The following is a 19950-nucleotide window of genomic DNA, read 5'->3' as shown; positions in this document are numbered from 1 at the left end:
TCTATTACCTAAATTGACTTCATGTAAAATTCTATTACCAACATTTAAATTTAAAAAAAAAAAAAATAATAATACTTATTAGAATACACAGAAAAATAGTAATACTAATGTTTTAAATTGGATTTATAATATATTACATAATCAAGATACAACTACAAAAAGGTATAATATTTGTAATTGTAAACCGGGTTATATAGTATTTATTTTACACCTTATGTATGTCTATTATATAAGTAATTTATTATTATTAAAATGATTAATTACTTTTAGATAAACTAAATATCAAGCCGGAATATTTACGGCAAACAAGTCTATTTCACGTGCCGTCCAGCAGAGCACAACAGGAATATTTTACAAATGAAATCAGATCACAACACTTTTCTCTTTCTTTTGACCCCACAACATGCAAAAACAAAAACAAAAACAAAATTATTATCGTTATTTTTAACTAAAAAACAGAGTAAAAATCACTTCCAATCATATTAAAAAGTTATTATTAACACACTCCAATACTCTCTCTCTCTCTCTTATTCTGTGTCAAATCCAAAACCCTAAACGAGCTCTGTTCCTCACCATCAAACTAAACTATTTTCAATCAAAGATTGCAACTTTGAATTATTTGTGACATATATATAGTTGGGTTTGGTCGGAATGAAAGAAGGGAAATCAGTGAAATTCAATCTTCAACAGCAAAATCACCAGAACGGTCACTTGTCTCCGTTCAAACTCGCCAAGTTGTTGGATCCAGATGCCTCTTGGGACAAGGTAAAAACTTTTCAACTTTCAATCTTTTTCTTCATGTTGTTTGTTTGAGTTTGAATGTGAGAAATAATGGGAAATAAAGTAATTAAAAAAGAAGAAGAAATTTTTACGACTTCTATACATTTGGGTGTGAGATTTGGAGTGTGGGGGCAATGGGATCATATTTGTTCTTCATTTTTGGATATGGGTTTTTGTTTGATTTGTTTAATTTACAGTATTAATGGGAGTGTTGCATTTATGGAAACAAAGTTTGAAAATAGTATAAGTTGAATACAGTGAGCAGAAAATGCCTAGCACATCTTTATAGCTTCAGATTGCTCACGGGCAACCCCATTTGTTCATTTTTAGATACAAATGAATGTAATTATCTAGTTTTATTGGTGATTTTATACATTGAATGACTTTACAATTCACTTGGCACAGGATCAATTGGGAGATGTGTTGCATTGGATTCGACAAGCAGTGGCCCTTGTATGTGGCTTACTATGGGGTGCCATACCTGTGGTTGGGGGCATATGGTTTATTGCGTAAGTTGATGCTTGCACGCTTTCTTAATCTGTAGTATTTGTTTGATAAAGTGGCTGTTTTAAGTTACCTTTTACTTTGTTACTTTTGTGTATCACTCTCTTGGTTTTTCTTCTTGCTAGTTAGTTCATGTAGATGAAACTTTGATATCACGCATTTGTGTCGATGGAAACTATTATCAACTTTTAAAAGATTGAAAGACCCAATAGGGTGCTTTCAAATATGTTCTTAGGAGTGTACTTGAGTAAATAGGCATGCTGTAGCATTGTTTGGTTTTTGGTTGTGATTGACATATCCATCAGATTTTATGGTCAAGTTCATACCTATAAATTATCATTATTGAAATTCAATCATTCAATGATCTTATCAAAATAATATATATTGAAATTTGATGATAGATAATGATCATAAGAGGATTTTGTATCACCTGGTTCATTATGCAGGCTTGAAAGTGTCATTTGGATCTTTGACATGAACGTGTTGGTGTATATGCCACCAGTCTCAGATATTTGGTTGATATTTTAATGCACATTTATCATGCAGTTGGCGAGTCATATTTTGTAATCACACTATTAAGTTGAGGAATGAATTCTTGATCAAGCATCATGTATTGGAGAACCTTCATGTAGAAAAGGTGACTCCGTAAGTTACATGAATATTGAGCCATATTTCATTTATTTGGCTGCTGCTCATGTTTAGGGTATGGGGAAGGGGTCGCAACTGTTTAGAAACCTTGTTGTTCTCGTTTATAGGTCAGAGTTATGATGCTTAAGAAATAGTCACAGAAATTACTTTGTGAAATCTTTAGACTATGACCTTCCATTAAATTTACACTAGGTGAAGCGTTTTCGTTGGGTCATTTGCAATAGAAACTTACTGATTTTGTAATCTTTGATACGTTTCATGCTGAAGGTGTTGCATTGATAATTAGAGGTCAAAAGGGTGTCTCAGGAATCATAATATATGAATTATAACCAAAATAAATTAGGTACATATGATCTAGCAAAAGACATACTTTTCAATAGACAGATCTATGAAGTTGGCAATAAATGAAGGATATATGCAGATTCTTGGGATTCATGTGAATGTGGCATCCATAGAGATATCTTAGGATAAACTTCCAGGCAAAGGATTCAAGAATTCTTGAAATTGAGTTGATAATGTCTAAGATAGCCCATTTATTGTGTGGGGTTTATGGTTTCTGGATTGCCTTTTTGGATCATGAAGTGAGTGATTTCCCCTCTACATGTGTTGGTTTGTCACCATGAGCTTTGATCAAAGCAACTTCTATATGAGAATCTGTCCCTAGTAGTGACAAAGGAAATTTGAATTCTGAAAATTGGGGTCTTATCAATAGGTGGAGAGACTATTCTTGGTAAGAAGTTTGATTGCTATTCTGCCAACCTACTTTCTTTACCTCATTCGGTACCATCCTTGCAGCAAATACAGTAAGGTCTTAAAGGGACCTTCTCTGTGAATTATAGTTTACCTATTGAACAGCAAGGACAAGTGAATTGGAGTCACATGAGCTTTAAATGTGATTGGTTTTGGAACTCTGTTCAACTTTTGCTGTCAAGAGGACCTTTTAAGTGAGTGGTGTGGAGCTTCAGATTTCAGGGTGTTGAAGCAGTGGAGGAAGGTGATTTTGCAATAAACAGTGTGAAACAAAGCTGCACAGTATTTTTATGGTTGTAGTATTTGAATACTCAAATGCAAGGTTAGTGAGATGTATTAAATTTTAATTACTTTTGAAGAGAAGAGAAGGGAAATATTTAGTATTTGGAACTAGCTATGGTGTAGTGAGGCCCATTCTTTTTATCCTGATCTTTAGGAAGATGTGCTGTGTGGCTGCCACTTTTTGTGGAAACTTCCGCTTGGATTTTGGAGAGGACAATTTGATACATGTTGTTGACTTTAGAATTATAAATTAGGATTGTTTAATAGATATGTTTGGATTTAGAATTTTAAATTAGGGATTGCTTGGATGTAGATCAGTCTCCAGTTTGGTGGAATTTTTTCCTTTTAGGTAAATTTTATTTACAAGATATGCTTGGTGCATGGAGGTGTTGGTGTCCCCCCCCCCCCCCCCCCCCTTCCCCTTTTTCTGCAGAATCGTCTTCCAAAATCAAAATTTCATTTCAAGTGGCTTTTATCATTTGATTGACTGATTTTAACATTTGATATCCTGATCTTGTGGAATTGGATGCTAATGCTAACTTATATGATGTGAAATTGTTTCTTCTTGCAATATGAAGTTTGTTAAGAAGAGAAGGAAATGTTCTTTTTTTTTTTGGGGGGGGGGGGGGGGTGACACATGGCATAGCCAACTCTTATGGTCAACAGATTTTGATTTTAATTAATGTTTCATTTTTTGATCATTGGAGAACCTTATGTGCTGATTATGGATTTGCAGATTCCTTTTGATATCTACCGGGATCATATATGGTTATTATGCGATGATACTAAAGGTTGATGAAGAAGATTTTGGTGGTCATGGAGCCCTCCTTCAGGAGGGGCTTTTTGCTTCCATAAGTCTCTTTCTGGTACTTTGAGATCTCTCTCTCTCTCTCTCTCTCTCTCTCTCTCTCTCACACACACACACACACACACACACAGACGAATAGATAGATGAAGCTTTTATGGATATATATAGAGATGGGTTCAAGTTACACCTAGTGTAACTCTAAAGAGTTACACCTTTTTTAAACCATTGGATTTAAGTAGATCCAACGGTCAAAAAAATGCACACATTAATGCTAATAATCTGATAAAAATCTCATTTATTATCCTTATTTATAACATTCCATACATATCTCTAATTCCAAAAATAGGTATATTTTTCTCTCTGTTCTCTCTTTCTCATCCACTACACGTTTCTCTCTCCTCCATTGCTCTTCCACCTCCATTTTCATAAGGTTCCACCTCAATGCTACATAGAATATGACGAATCAAAAACTCGAACTAATTAAACATAAGGCTGAAGTAAATAACTTAAAAATTGAAACTAACCTTTTGCAGAGAACAAATGAAGCGCATGCATGCACTGGAAAATATATATTCCTTGTTGAAATTCTTCAGAAGCTTTGGGCAAAATCTGTTTGGATTTTGTAGTTTATTAGAACTATTAAACCAAAATCTTTGATTTCCGTGAAACAAATTAACAAAAATTAAACTCAAATAACGTGGAGGGTGAAGATGGGTTTGAATATTCCAATAGTATGGACTTATGGTTATATAGAATTGAATGGAAGATTCGTGTGAAACAATTTGGGCTTTAAAGATTAGTACACCTGGGTCAACAAAGTCACAGGCGTTGTTGATATTTGTGATTATTGGTCGATTTAAACAGATTTATTCCCAAAGCTTCTTGAAGAATTTCAACAAGGAATATATGTTCTCCAGTACATCCATGCGCTTCATTTGTTCTCTACAAAATGTTAGTTTCAATTTTTAAGTTATTTACTTTAGCTTTATGTTTGAGTTTTTGATTTATTAGATTCTATGTGGCTGTGGAGGTTATGAAAATGGAGGTGGAAGAGCAATGGAGGAGAGAGAAACATGTAGTGGATGAGAAAGAGAGAGCAGAGAGAAAAATATACCTACTTTTGGAATTAGAGATATGTATGGAATGTTATAAATAAGGATAATAAATGAGATTTTTATTAGAATATTAGCATTAATGTGTGCATTTTTTTGACCGGATCTACTTAAATCCAATGGTTTAAAAAATGTGTAACTCTAAAGAGTTACATCAGGTGTAACTTGAACCCATCTCATGTGCCAAGGAGAGAGGGTTTGTGCTGTGCCTAACGGTTTGCTCCTTTTTTCAGCTGTCATGGATTCTTGTATACAGCTTGGGACACTTCTGATTGACTAGGTGCAAATGATTCAGCTACCATCTTCTTTATCATTAGTGATGTACGAACATTCTTGGTTACATTACACACCATGGCTTGTGCCCTGAGAACAATGAGAAAATTTCTGACTCTCATGTGCCTTTTTTTCTTTTTGTTTAATGTCGATTGCAAGATTTTAGTTTTGCTTTGTAGAAACTAGATGCTTGAATCAAGGTTCATTGCTTAAATATCCCATTCAGTGTAGCAAATTGTGGGTCACACTACTGATGATTATCACAGCCATAAATAAAATAACTCTAGCAAAGTTCTGGTGGTTAAACTGTGAATAATTCATTTTATATACTTATATCGGGAAATGCCCTCTCTCTCTCTCTCTCTCTCTCTCTCTCTCTCTCACATGCTCCTTTAGGTAAATAAGTTAAATGTAGAAACATCAAAAGGTTTTTTCATAAACTTGCCATGGTGGATAGGAAAACAACTTGTGGGCTTTGGACCTGGTCAGATAGTGTGTATTTCAGTTAAGTGTGATAGAACTCTGTCCTAAAACCCTGTTTTTCTATATTTTTTTTTTCTTGTCTTTCATCTTAACATAATGTTGGTGCAGTCTTGTTGTGTTACCAAGTTAGTGTATTCTGGTTCTCTGCAGTTTTCATGTAATATAGGTTCATTTACCTTTTGTCAAGTCTAATTACAAGCCATTGGTAATGGGTTTTTAGAATATGTTGTGGGAGCTAGAGTTTCATTTTCTCCATTAGTTGATTTGAGTGTCATTTTAGCACCCCCCTAGGCAGATTGTGCAACTGAGATTTGACCACATTTTCTTCCAGGCAGTAAAGTCCGTATTCTTCCTGTGCGGTTAGTGCCTGCCATTCTAAGAGTAGAGTTGTGTACAATTTTGAATCCATTCTATAAGTAGAATCGTGTACAATTTTTGACTTGGTAAATAACGATTGCTAATAAGGTTTGTCTCAACTTTCACCTCCTCTTCTTGTAAGGTTTAGAGGGAGAGTGAGGTCTTAGTTTCAACACTCATTTGGTGGGTGTGTAATTTGCCAATTTTAAGGGGAAAAAAAGTAAGAAGAAAGATCGCGAGCTATATCACCAACTAAATATTACATCACCAACTAAATATTACATTGTGGGCTGGCACTTGTCAGCCAAACCAGTCCAGCCAACTGAGCATCTCGTGATTACTGGAATTCTTGGTGGTAATCATGCTTTGGGAGGCCAACAATGCCTCTTGTCTTACCATAGCATGATAAAATTATGTTATTCAATGGGTGAGGCCAGAGGGATTGGTTCAAGATCAACACGGATGGCTCTTCAATAGGAAATCCTGGAAATGCAGGTGGAGGAGGTATCCTGCGCGGTGATAATGGGGCTTGGATCAAAGCTTTCTCAAGAAACATTGGCCACACTACTAGCCTATTAGCAGAATTATGAGCAATTAGAGATGGGCTAAGCATGTGCCTTGATCTTAGGATTAATGTGTTAATAGTTGAGTCTGATGCTAAAGTAGTTGTAGACTTGCTTAACAATGACAGTCTGTCTAACGCTATTAATGCCTCCCTTGTGGCTGTGATTGCAAGCTCCTCCTTTCCCAGATTCCACAGGTCAAGGTGGTTCACTGTTTAATGACGCAAACTATTGTGCTGATGCACTGGCTAGATTAAGAACCCACCAGGATTCAGATTTGCTTTTTTATTACTCCCCTCCCCCTTTGCTTTTGAATTTTTATCTTTCAGATCTCTATGGTCTTGGTCATGTTAGGCAGTGTACTGACAATGATGTAGCTGTTCTGTTTCTTAGTTTGTTGAATGAAGTTTCCTTTTTACCCAAAAAAAAAAAATGATAAAATTATCTATAGGCCATCATTTCTCCAAGGTTGGATTTCCCAAAATTTTGGGATTTTGAACTCCAGATCAAAGACTGAAAAAAAAATTTACTCAACCATACAGATTGGCATAAAGGTCCGAGCTTCTAAGCTCATTGTCTGATGAATGTGCTAAGGGCCATTCATAAAAACGACACAATTTTACATGGAGCCAGTGTTGCACTTATTTTAATCTTCGCCACTCAATATCCATGTATGAATAGCAACATAACTACAAGTTCTATAATATTTGGAAAAGGCAACAACAAACGTAGGACTCATACAAGCAAAGTCGTGGATGGGATTCCATAAGCATGACCATGATACCTTTGATTAACTAGCTAACAATCCCATGAAAAGAAACCTGAAGAACCAAAATAGCTATTGCTTTTCTGAATGTATGGCACTTTACTATAGCTTCAATCTCGAAGAAAATCTTATTTGTTGTTAATTACAATATATATGAAGTCCAGCTGTCTACTGACTTGTAGCAAAATGAATCTTTGTTAGGATTACCACCATTTTACCTTAGAAAAAGAGTAAAGAATAGTTTTACTTCACAAAAATCTTCTGAGATCTAATATACTGGGCATAGATCTTAAACCCATTTCTGCCTCTTCTTGAAACAAGGTATATGCGGCTATAAACCCATCCTCTACCTAGTCTTGAAACCGATCGCTGCACAAAAAATCAATAAGCTAATATATGAGACAAGGTGTTTTAAAAACTTTTGATGCTCAATGTAGACAAAAAATTAGCATAAGCGTTAAAACTGGTAAAGGAACATCTTTTTTGTGTCCACTACTAAATAATCAGAAGATTTCACAAAGCCAACAAGGCATAACATTTTCACTGTTAAGACCTAAGAAATACAACTTTCAGAACAGATGCAGCCAGCCGGCCACTAACAATGAGACATCACAGACACTAGAATGTCTAAGACCTCAACACCTACATACATGTAGCAGTATGTGCGCTGTCCTTTCCAAGTCATTTCCATTTGGATAAACCGTTCCTAGTCATTTCAATTCCTCTTAAACCCCAAAATAATTCTCAATTCTTTGCCTGATTTTCCTTGTTAATCCAAAATCTTATTATTGTTGTTTTTAATAATTCAATTCTTACAACAAGTGGGGAGGGAAGACTTGAATCCTAGTTCTCTTAGTAAAGAGACCAGACAGTGTTACCGATCTACAAGACTCTTAGCGAAGAATCCTCTCAAATCTTAGAATTGTCATCTTCTCTTTGTTTCTCATTAGAAGTATAACAAGATAAAAATACAAATTTGAGGTGCATATACATTCTAGCATGAGAAATAGAAGCAAAAAAGATTACCTCAACCTTGGTCTTGGTGCGGAATTCCAATAAGCATTCACAAACATGACAATCTGCTCTATGGGGACTGTTATTAGTCTGATTTGGTTTCACAAATGCAAACACCTGCAGAAACATGCGTATATTATTGACAATGGGTGACCTGGAAGTTGAAACATAGCCTTTTACGTTGGATAAGATGAAATACAGGTACAGTGACAAGTTATAGAGAAAAGAAAGAAAAAAGCTCATATGAACTTTCAGATTAACACACCATATGATTGACTGACCTCCTCCCCGCAATTTGGGCATGCCCCTTCAAGTGCTACCAAGTCGTTCCTCCACAGGCCTTGAAGCACTTTAACTGCGAGAATGAGTGCATGAGTAATGATGATATTTGGATTAACGATAACAATATCCATATTACAGGTATTATTTTCTGAATTTCCAGATTAGAATGATCCATAAAACCCAAAGAATATTAATGGTACATGGTGAGGAAACTCCTGACATTGAGATAAACTAAAGTGCCTTTATTTTCTTAAATTCTTATCCAAGGCTTTATAAGTAACAATTTATTACCTGAAGCTGATGCAATTGGGTATCCAATCACAGACCCCAATGCCATGAAGAGAATGCCATTCACCATGGAAAGAAACTCTAATGTGGATGCTTGAATGCCATAGTAAAATCCTGAACTTTTATCCTTTGGAATTGGATGCTAACTTATATGATGTGAAATTGTTTCTTCTTGCAATATGAAGTCTGTTTCTTCATTTCTTATCATTGGAGAACCTTATGTGCTGATTATGGATTTGCAGATTCCTTTTGATATCTACCGGGATCATATATGGTTATTATGCAATGATACTAAAGGTTGACGAAGAAGATTTTGGTGGTCATGGAGCCCTCCTTCAGGAGGGGCTTTTTGCTTCCATAAGTCTCTTTCTGGTACTTTGAGATCTCTCTCTCTCTCTCTCTCTCTCACACACACAAAAATAGATATATGAAGCTTTTATGGATATATTTATGAAAGGGAGAGGGGGTTCTTGCCGGTTTGCTCCTGTTTTTCAGCTGTCGTGGATTCTTGTATACAGCTTGGGACACTTCTAATTGACTAGGCGCCAACGATTCAGCTACCATCTTCTTTGTCATTAGTGATGTATGAACAGTCTTGGTTACATTATACACCATGGCTTGTGCCATGAGAACAATGAGAAAATATCTGACTCTCATTTGCCTTTTATTTATTTATTTATTTTTAATGTCATTTGCAAGATTTTAGTATTGCTTCGTAGAAACTTTTTTTTTTTGTTGAGAAACACACATTTAGTGTAGCAAATTGTGGGTTACACTCTTGATGATTATCACAGACATAAATAAAATTACTCTAGCAAAGTTCTGGTGGTTGAACTATGAATAGTTCATTTTATATACTTATATCGTGAAATACCTCTCTCTCTCTCTCTCTCTCATGCTCCTTTAGGGTCCGTTTGGTTAAAAGAGTGGAAAAGTAGGAGGATGGAAAAGTGGGAGGATGAAAAATATTTAGTTTTCCCTCTTGTGTGTTTGGTTGGAGGGGTGGAAAAGTGGGAGGATGAAAAACTTTTTTGTTTGGTTGGAGAGAAAAAGGGGAAGATGGAAAATGTAATTTATATAAATTGACTATTATACCCTTGTTACATAATATGTAAGAAATAGATTTATTTGTACTCATTAAATAATATAAAATTTACCAAATCATATATATAAATTTATATTATTATAATGTAAAAATTATAATAGTGTACATATAAACTTAATTGGGCAAACGATTTTGTAACCAGCAAAAAGGTGATTAGTAAATTTACACTACATTCAGCCCACAAAAGCGTGGTTAGCAAAGAGGAATTTAGCAAACTTTTGTGGGCAAAAGATTTTGTAACCATTCAACGTGGTCAGCATGCTACACACCTTAAGGAGACAATTGAGTCCTTTTATGTCGTAACCAAAAGTTTAGCAACAAATTTTTTTTGTTTTTTTAAAATCTAATATATAAAGAACGAGGCTATAAGAAGAGGAAATCAAAAGACCCCTTGGCTGGAGAAAAAAACAAACGGAAACTAATGAGGACATGGTATATAAACGAATGAAAAAAAAAAAATTTTAATGTCATACGAAACCAAAAAATCAACAAGAAACAATAGATTAATGAGGAGTATAATGAGGACAAGAAACAATAGAATGTATCAACTTGATTAGGTCACGTTGAAAAAAAAAAAGGAAAAAAGAAAAAGAAAAAAGAGAGAAGAGAACTTGGACCACTGGACGTTGGTGAAGGTAAGATGAGAAGAGGAAAGTGATAAGGATGATTTGTGGGCAAAAGTCATTAGGTGGGGTAGGTGAGAAGGTCATCAGGTCATGAATGAGGGTAGGTGGGAGAGGGCACTTGTGTAAAAGTGTTGTGAAAGCATTTTTCTCCCTAGATTTTTCTCCCGATTTGGGAGGATAAAAAATGTGAGTCTAGGAGAGAACTTTCTTCCGGGTTTTCTCTCCTCCCTATTTTCCTTCTCCAACCAAATAGTCGAAAACAACATTTTCCACCTTATTTTCCTCTCTCTATTTTCCATCCTCCCTATTTTCACCCTAAACGAACACACCCTTGGGTAAATAAGTTAAATGTAGAAACATCAAAAGGTTTTCCATAATCTTGCCATGGTGGATGGGAAAACAACTTGTGGGCTTCGGACCTGGTCCGTTGTAGTTTGTGTTTGAGGTAAGTGTGATAGAACTCTGTCCCAAAACCCTGTTTTTCTTTGTTTTATTTTTTTCTTGTCTTTCATCTCAACATAATGTTGGTGCAGTCTTGTTGTGTTACCAAGTTAGTATATTCTGGTTCTCTGCAGTTTTCATGTAATATAGGTTCATTTACCTTTTGTCAAGATCTAATGACAAGCCATTGGTAGTGGGTTCTTAGAATATGTTGTGGGAACTAGAGTTTCATTTTCTCCATTAGTTGATTTGAGTGCCATTTTAGCACCCCTTGTGCAACTGAGATTTGACCACATTTTCTTCCAGGCAGTGAAGTCCGTATTCATGCCTGTGCGGTTAGTGCCTGCCATTCTATAAGTAGAATTGTGTACAAAAGGTTTGACTCGGTAAATAAGGTCTGACTCAACTTTCACCTCCTCTCCCTATAAGTTTTAGAGGGAGAGTGAAGTCGTAGGTTCAACACTCATTGGATGGGTGTGTAATTAACCAATTTTAAGGGGAGAAAAAAAGAAGAAAGATTGCAAGCTATATCACCAACTAAATATTACATTGTGCGTTGGCACTTGGCAGCCAAACCAGTCCAGCCAACTGAGCAATTCGTGATTACTGGAATTCTTGGTGGTAATCATGCTTTGGGAGGCCAACAATGCCTCTTGTTTTACCATAGCATGATAAAATTATCTACAGGCCATACAGATTGGCATAAAGGTCCAAGCTTCTAAGTTCATTGTATGATGAATGTGCCAAGGGCCATTCATAAAAAGACAATTTTACATAAAACCAGTGTTGCACTTATTTTAATCTTCGCCACTCAAAATCCATGTATAAATGCAACATAACTACAAGTTCTATACTATTTGGAAAAGGCAACAACAAACGTAGGACTCATACAAGCAAAATGTCGTGGATGGGGTTCCCTGAGCATGACTATGATACCTTTGATTAACAAAGCTAACAATCCCATGAAAAGAAACCTGAAGAACCAAAATAGCTATTGCTTTTCTGAATGTGTGGCACTTTACTATAACTTAAATCTCGAAGAGAATCTTATTTGTTGTTAATTACAAAATATTAAGTCCAGCTGTCTACTGACTTGTAACAAAATGAATATTTGTTAGGATTAACCACCATTTCACCCTAGAAAAAGAGTAAAGAATAGTTTTACTTCACATAAATCTTCGGAGATCTAATATACTGGGCATAGATCTTAAATCCATTTCTGACGCCGATTTCTGCCTCTTCGTGAAACAAGGTATATGCGGCCGTAAACCCATCCTCTACCTAGTCTTGAAACCGATCGCTGCACAAAAAATCAATAAGCTAATTATGAGACAAGGTGTTATAAAATCTTTTGACGCCCAACTTAGACAAAAAATTAGCATAAACATTAAAACTGTTAAAAGGAACATCTTTTTTGTGTCCACTACTAAGGGTCTGTTTGGGATCCGTTTATTTTGCTAAAACTGAAATTTTTTTTACTGAAAGTACAATAGATAAAGGTAAAAGTTAGCTGAAATAGTACAGTGAGATCCATGAATAATACCAAAAAGTGAAGTAGGACCCATAAATAGTAGCAAAAATAAGCTGAACAGTAAAATAAACTGGCTTTTTAATCTGGAGCCAAATGCACACTAAATAATCAGAAGATTTCACAAAGCCGACAAGGCATAGCATTTTCACTGTTAAGACAATACAACTTTCAGAACTGATGCAGCCAGCCAGCCACTAACAATTAGACATCACAGACAGTAGTATGTCTAAGACCTCAACACCTACATACATGATATGGATATAGCAGTATGTGCACTGTCCTTTCCAAGTCATTTCCAATTGGATAGACCATTCCTAGTCATTTCAATTCCTCTTGAACCCCAAAATAATTCAAAATCCTTTGCCTGATTGTCCTTGTTAATCCAAAATCCTCTAATTATTATTCTTTTTAATAATTCAATTATTACAACAAGTGGGGGAGGGAAGACTTGAATCCTAGTTCTCCTTGTAAAGAGACCAGACGGTGTTACTGAACTACAAGACTCTTAGCCAAGAATCCTCTCAAATCGTAGAATTGCCGTCTTCTCTTTGTTTCTCATTAGAAGTATAACAAGATAAAAATACAAATTTGAGGTGCATAAATATTCTAGCATGAGAAATAGAAGCAAACTAGATTACCTCAACCTTGGTGCGGAATTCCAATAAGCATTCACAAACATGACAATCTGATCTATGAGGACTGTTATTAGTCTGATTTGGTTTCACAAATGCAAACACCTGCGGAAACATGCTTATATTATTGACAATGGGTGACCTGGAAGTTGAAACATAGCCTTTTTCATTGGATAAGATGAAATACAGGTACAGTGACAAGTTATAGAGAAAAGGAAAAAAAAGCTCATATGAATTTTCAGATTAACAACCATATGATAGACTGACCTCCTCCCCGCAATTTGGGCATGCCCCTTTAAGTGCTACTAAGTCGTTCCTCCACAGGCCTTGAAGCACTTTAACTGCGAGAATGAGTGCCTGAGTTATGATGATATTTGGATCAACGATAACAATAACCATATTACAGGTATTATTTTCTGAATTTCCAGATTAGAATGATCCATAAAACCCAAAGAATATTAATGGTACATGATGAGGAAACTCCTGACATTGAGATAAACTAAAGTGCCTTTATTTTCTTAAATTCTTATCCAAGGCTTTACAAGTAACAATTTAATATTTATTACCTGAAGCTGATACAATTGGGTATCCAATCACAGACCCCAATGCCATGAAGAGAATGCCATTCACCACGGAAAGAAACTCCAATGTGGATGCTTGAATGCCATAGTAAAATCCTGAATTGAATGCAACTTGATTTGCTTGGCCAACAGTGTAGATTAAAGGCACAAGACATGCAGAGCTTCCAAATGCAAGAAACAGGACCCATATGCTCGCTAATGCAAAATCCTGTGATATATCTTCCTGCCCTACACCATGTCACTAAATATTCAAAGCGGAGAAAACCCAATTCTCCTACACACCAACTAATCTAAAACAAATTAATAAGCCAAATATGCCACAAATGTCCTCAAATATCTCACTAATCAACCATTCCATTATTAGAAACCAATTTCCCATCAACCAGATGGGTACAAGCATCAAAACAGAACATAAATTTCATTTTCTCAGCTGAATCAGAAACACCACCACCACTGCAGCTCCTTCAGTTCTTGGAAAGAAAAGAAAACTCCAGATTAATGTTCTCCCATTACTTTCCTAGAACCAAATGGGAGGCGTGGCATTGACACTTATTAATATTCATGTTAGAATTTAAGTTGGGACATCGCTCTGATACCATTGGGGCTATATATAGAGTGGCTAACATGGGGTAACCATAAGCACGATTAGAATTACTTTTCTTGCACTACAACAGGCTTAGTTTGCGAGTTGATAGAAAAGACACACACACACACACACACACACAGACACAGTGAGGGGATACACGAAAAGATTCATGAACAAGAACAAATGTTCAAAAGAGAATTACCTCTGCATCTGCATAGGTTGAATGCCGCCTAAGACTACACCGAGGATACTTGACAACTGATTTGGAACCATACCACCTTAGCTTTAACTGGCATCATATAACAATTTGTTAAACCTCATAGATCAATAGACAATCACAAAAATGATAAATTCGGTTGAAATTGACATTAAAAAGAGTTAAAATCAAGCTTACCTCTACTCTATCAAACATGTCATCAACTATCAAAGGTTTGCCACTGTAATACGCATCCTGTGCCTACAAAATCAACAACATTAAACACACAAAAATTCAAATAAATTACATTTCCAAACAATATCATTAGTAGGTAACTCAGCGTCAAAGTGATGATACTTCCAATCAAAACTCGCCAGTTTGGCAAATTGTGAAAAATGTTGTGACCTAGCAAGCATTTATTGTTAAATGAGAAATTGTGGATTATGTCTATGCCAAACTGCTAATTATTTCAATCACTTTTTTTTTTTTTTTTCTTCTTTTAAATTCAAATTCAAGTTCCATGCCATCCCTCAATATATATTTTATTTATAAAAGAAAAGGAAAAAAAAAAAGGAACTGAAATTAACAATTTAAAAAGGTGAAAGTAAAGTAAAGTAAAGTACTTGGCGATAGAGAGCTTCAAGGGTTTCTTTACTGGCGGACTCGATGGGACCCACGAAGATGCAAGAGGGAGCCTCCGTGTTTGCGCAAGAGCAGTTGGTGGTGGTGGTGGATCTGGTGGGTTTGGTGGAGATCCGAACCGAGAACGGAGCTCCGGGCCACCGGTTGGTTCTGGAAAGTTCGAGAACTTTAGATGATCCAACCACGTGCGGAACGAAGGAGGCACTCGTGCCAGCCATCAACCGAACCAAACCGTTGGGGAGCTAAAGCAGCTAGCTAATGTAGTAGTTGTAGTTGTGGTTGACTTGAATAGTGCAAGGCAAGGCAAAAGGCTTTTTGGGAAAGAGCAACTAACTAAACGTGCGGTTAGAGAGAGGCGAATTGAGTTTTTGTTTTTTCATTTTGGGCCACAAGATTGGAATATATTTTAGAATTAGAGTGGAGGCTGTGGTTCGTTTTCCCGCGTAAATATCTATTTGCCTAATTGCCTGTGCTAATTATAGCAATATCTTTTTGTCTCTGTGATTTGATTTGATTTGGATTTGGATTTGGATTTTGTGTGGAATAAGAAAGAAACAAAAGATTGATTGAAACAAAGAAAGAATTAATGCCACGGCTTTGAGACGTCGTCGTTGCACTTGCACTTGCACTTGCTTGTCGGTTTGAACTTCTTTCTGGGTGGCCTTTTTTTGGTGCCTTGAACACGGATTTAAAACGACGTCGTTGGGTAGTGTAAAAAAGCAAAAACGACATCGCAGCAGCTAACTGCGTTTGCCGGGAGTCGAACCCGGGTCTATTGCTTGGAAGGCAATTATCCTAACCGTTGGACTACAAACGCTGCTTGTTGCTGGACACTATTAATTAATATTATTATATCTGTAACTTTAATTGAGATAAGAGGTAAACCAATCAGCTCATCGTATTATAAACTGATGATATATGCTCAAGTTATTGGTTTAAGACATTTTTTTAATGGGTAATTTCTATTAAAGAGTTTAATTTGACAATCAGATTAAAAAGTCAACTTATTTTACTATTCAGTTTATTTTTGTTATCATTCATAAGTCTCACCGCACTTTTTGGTATTATTCATGAGTCTCATTGTACTATTTCAGCTAGCTTTTACTTTTAACTTTTATCTATAATACTTTCAACAAAAAGTTTTCAGTTTTAGCAAGATAAGTGAATCTCAAATAGACCCTTAGTTTTGACAATAATGGTATATAAAGCTTTGAAAATGGAGAATATGATATAATTACATTTTCTTTCAGCTTATGGCTTTTCAGTCAATAATCCAATAGGTGATGCTAGAAATGGTTTGATTGCACATTATTAGAGGATTTTTTTTTCCTGTCTTAGCTCTTTGTATTCTATAATTTACAATTTTTTTTTTTCCTTTTTGACTCACTATAATTTACAATTGATATCAATGATATAATCAACTTTATTACAAGAGCTAGTATCTTATGCGTTTGGCGCATGAGACCTGCCTCTCATATTGATGAATGTAATTGGTGACTGTATCATCATATATATATAATTTGTTATCACATCAATAATATCATAGAAAATAACATTTTTAATAACATTTTGTTTTTAAGAGCTATCAAGATCCACGACTATAGTTAGTCAAATAGCCTGCCGTGGCGTGTTTTCTTTTATGCACCAACAACGTAGTGTCGTCTCCATCGAATTTAGCCATATATTTCTTTTATTTTGTCAAAGAGAAATACCTACCAATGTGGACTGCTTTGCAATGACATTTAAACCTTTTCAATTGCCATGACCACAGAATATAGTTGAATGTTTCGCCAAGCACATCGGTGATTTACACAAAGAGACATATGATCAAACAAAATCATAGGCGAACATTCTCAAAAGAAACTAAAAAATGAGACGAAAAAAGACGGGGATACATGTGTCTGCATAACAACACTGACTAAAATCCCAAGTACAAGTACAAACTACAGGTTTCAAAAAAAAAAAAAGGTTTCAAAAAACAAGTACAAACTACAATGTAACCTGTTCGTGAAGCGTTTACATTCTATGTTCTAGCAAAAAAAGGATCCCATTCATGCTCCCCCAATGTCCCAAACAAATTATACTTCCAACTCAATTCTTCTGGATAACTAAAGCTAGAATTTTTCCCTTCCCTCATTTCCCTCCTAATTTTCTCTACTCTATCAAGAACTCCCTTAACTGTAACATCAAATGCATCCTCAATTGTCGCCAATCTAGACCTTGGATCAGCATATATTACCTTCGGAATTTGCCTTATAACCGCCTCTCTCATTTCTCGCACCTTCTCTTTTGGGATTTGACTTAATATCTTCTCGATGCTGACTTTCCCATTTTTGACATCGTTAGCCGGTATAAGCACTGAATATTTGGTATAGTCTTTTGGTAAATGCCATAAATATTGGACATAAGCTGAACCTGGATGAAAAAACACAGGAATACACCCTGCCAAAATTGAATCAAAAGTAGACCGCCTAGTGAAAGAATCCCCTGCAGGTTGTAAGCAGAACACAGAACTTTGAAACATTTTCATCACATACACTGGCTTGTAACATCTGTTGACACGACCATTACATTCCAACAACCTACATTTCTTCCTCGAAGCCCGGCACTGATCAATAATCTCATTACGAATAGAATCTTGAAGATTAGGTCTTGGAGCACCGGCAAAAGAGAAGAGAAATCGCCTTTTCTGCCTCCTCATTCTGTGCTGCCACTGAAACACTTCATTATCATTTGAAGGATGGAAGTATGTTGGATATGGTATAGCAAAGTCATTGTTGTCCCAAGGGCTTGATTCAATTATTATCATCGTCATGTTCCTTGATTCGGGCAATAACATAAGCTTATTACCCCAATCAGAATCTTTTTTTCCCATTCTCCTGAAATCCCAAGTAATCCTTCCTGCAACTAAGAAATGATCTCTACCCCACATCTTTTTCCACTCAGGTTTTTCTCTGAGCCACTTGACAAGTTCAAGAGAAGCAGCATCTCTCATTGATGTGTTTGAATACCAAAGGTAGCGAGAAACATCCAGGCCAGCATAATATGGTACAAAGATTGCTGAAGCCAATGATGAGTCATTTGTCAAGCACTTATACTGTTTCATTCTGTTGTGGAAAATGACTTCTAACAAGAATTGGTTTGTGGCAAACCAACCAGTTTTTGAGTAGACCCTACTCAAATTTGGAAGACGAGGACCAAGACCCAAATTTGATGTAAAGAGACACATATCAGTCCAATTAGTAAGTAACTGGCAATGTTTGAGCAAGTTTTCATTGAACCGGCTAGGAAGATCATGGACATAAATGTATCTACCCAAGCACAAATCAGATTCAGAATCAACATCCTCATTATTAGACTCTTTGGTGATGCTCTCATTTCTGTTCTCCACCATGGAAAGTGAACCAGTTGGTTCAAACTCGTTCCGACTAATAGCCAATTCATCATCTGATTCTTCTTTATTCGTCTCTGAATTAGGAACCTGGCTGACAAACTGAACTTCATTCTCTGCAAGGTCAGTTTGGTTATTGAGACGCACTTGTCTCTCAGAAACCACTACGTGATCAAAATTTTCAAGCCCATAATCTCCGGCAGAAAAATTGCCGAAGGGTTTATACTTGAACCAGTTTTCTGTTGCATTTTTTTCCTTTACCACAACATCTTTGACATTTGTATCTTTTACAGGCTCTACAAAATCCTCAGTTTCTTCACTAGTAAAATTACCCTTTCTAGGCAATCTGTCAACACTTTCATTGGAATTTCCAGGCAGAAGAACAGAATTAGAGTCTCCAAAATTGACAGAATTGGCAAGGTTATCACCTACCAAGTTGACCCTGGGCTTGCCAACAATTGGAGCCGAATGAAAGAAATAAAGAATCAACAACCACAAAAGAAAAGAGGCTAAGACAACGAACCAGAATTGGATGCGGCGCTTGCCAATGATCGGGCTGTCCATTGCCTCACAATAGAGTCTGATGCATGACCTTCTCTGCTACGTAGTTGTCTTTTTGAGCTATCTCAAATCAAAGATATCCATATACAGCAAATGATATTGGAAGAAAAGAATTCAAACCAACGTTAGAAAAGTAGAACGAGAATCCAAACGTGTGTATAGCTCAAGAAAAGGTTTTTGCTTCCAATTCACAGCAATGGAAAAAACAGAAAAGAAAATATACTAATATAACCTAAGGAGCAAGAAAAGGAACAGGAATATGGGGTTTCCCAATATGAAATTTAAAGGGATGAAAGAAGTGCAGGGAGAGCAATAGAGGAAAGAATTGCTTGTGAGTTTGTTGGAAATTGGAGAGAGAGAGAGAGAAAACAGAGAAGCAATGGTGGGCGTTGAAACGTTCAAGGTTTTGGTCCATTAAATGTTACAACTTATATACAAGGAACGCTCTAAATTTTACCTTGCCGCGCGAAACTCATTGGCGGATCAATTAATCTACAACTATCATGAACTACTTTGTATTGTATTCCTCCTTCATAAGATAATATAACATGTTTGTCGGATCATAGTAACACAAACAAAACTCTGGCCTGCAAATATATAACATGGGACTTACCCCATATGATATAGATATTATATTTTTCTATTATACAACATAAAAAATTTCTCTCTGAGGGGCACCATACATGCCTTGCAACAAGAAATAATTCTAAAAAATGTTCAAGATCTTGTTCAAAATTTCAAATAATTG

At 35.9% G+C, this 19950-nt stretch overlaps 4 protein-coding genes and 1 non-coding gene across 5 annotated transcripts; 1 reads left to right on the top strand and 4 right to left on the bottom strand.

Annotated features, from left to right (window-relative positions):
- Positions 1–469: 469 nt before the first annotated feature.
- LOC142608228 (uncharacterized) lies at positions 470–5463 on the top strand. The gene is made up of 4 exons (XM_075779960.1): positions 470–765; positions 1186–1289; positions 3701–3830; positions 5118–5463. Exons 1-4 carry the CDS (start codon positions 652–654, stop codon positions 5154–5156), a joined length of 387 nt encoding a protein of 128 aa, XP_075636075.1. The 5' UTR covers positions 470–651; the 3' UTR covers positions 5157–5463.
- A 1639-nt stretch (positions 5464–7102) lies between these two features.
- Positions 7103–9422, bottom strand: LOC142608227 (uncharacterized). The gene is made up of 4 exons (XM_075779959.1): positions 8914–9422; positions 8622–8695; positions 8353–8457; positions 7103–7695 (listed from the first exon to the last, which is right to left on the bottom strand). Exons 1-4 carry the CDS (start codon positions 8978–8980, stop codon positions 7570–7572), a joined length of 372 nt encoding a protein of 123 aa, XP_075636074.1. The 5' UTR covers positions 8981–9422; the 3' UTR covers positions 7103–7569.
- A 2658-nt stretch (positions 9423–12080) lies between these two features.
- On the bottom strand, positions 12081–15575 carry LOC142606682 (uncharacterized). The gene is made up of 7 exons (XM_075778018.1): positions 15232–15575; positions 14807–14869; positions 14615–14701; positions 13812–14049; positions 13513–13586; positions 13252–13350; positions 12081–12382 (listed from the first exon to the last, which is right to left on the bottom strand). Exons 1-7 carry the CDS (start codon positions 15466–15468, stop codon positions 12290–12292), a joined length of 891 nt encoding a protein of 296 aa, XP_075634133.1. The 5' UTR covers positions 15469–15575; the 3' UTR covers positions 12081–12289.
- A 420-nt stretch (positions 15576–15995) lies between these two features.
- On the bottom strand, positions 15996–16067 carry TRNAG-UCC (transfer RNA glycine (anticodon UCC)). Its single transcript has one exon. It is a non-coding gene; the product is annotated as a tRNA-Gly (tRNA).
- Positions 16068–17160: 1093 nt separating this feature from the next.
- Positions 17161–19616, bottom strand: LOC142607757 (putative xyloglucan galactosyltransferase GT12). The gene has a single exon (XM_075779368.1). The coding sequence runs from the start codon at positions 19203–19205 to the stop codon at positions 17274–17276; it is 1932 nt and encodes a 643-aa protein (XP_075635483.1). The 5' UTR covers positions 19206–19616; the 3' UTR covers positions 17161–17273.
- Positions 19617–19950: the final 334 nt, after the last annotated feature.

This window comes from Castanea sativa, chromosome 8 (assembly GCF_040712315.1).
Source record: "Castanea sativa cultivar Marrone di Chiusa Pesio chromosome 8, ASM4071231v1".
NCBI lineage: Eukaryota > Viridiplantae > Streptophyta > Magnoliopsida > Fagales > Fagaceae > Castanea > Castanea sativa.
Note: the sequence above shows the minus strand (reverse complement) of the source record. Positions and strands in the feature narration are given on the sequence as shown.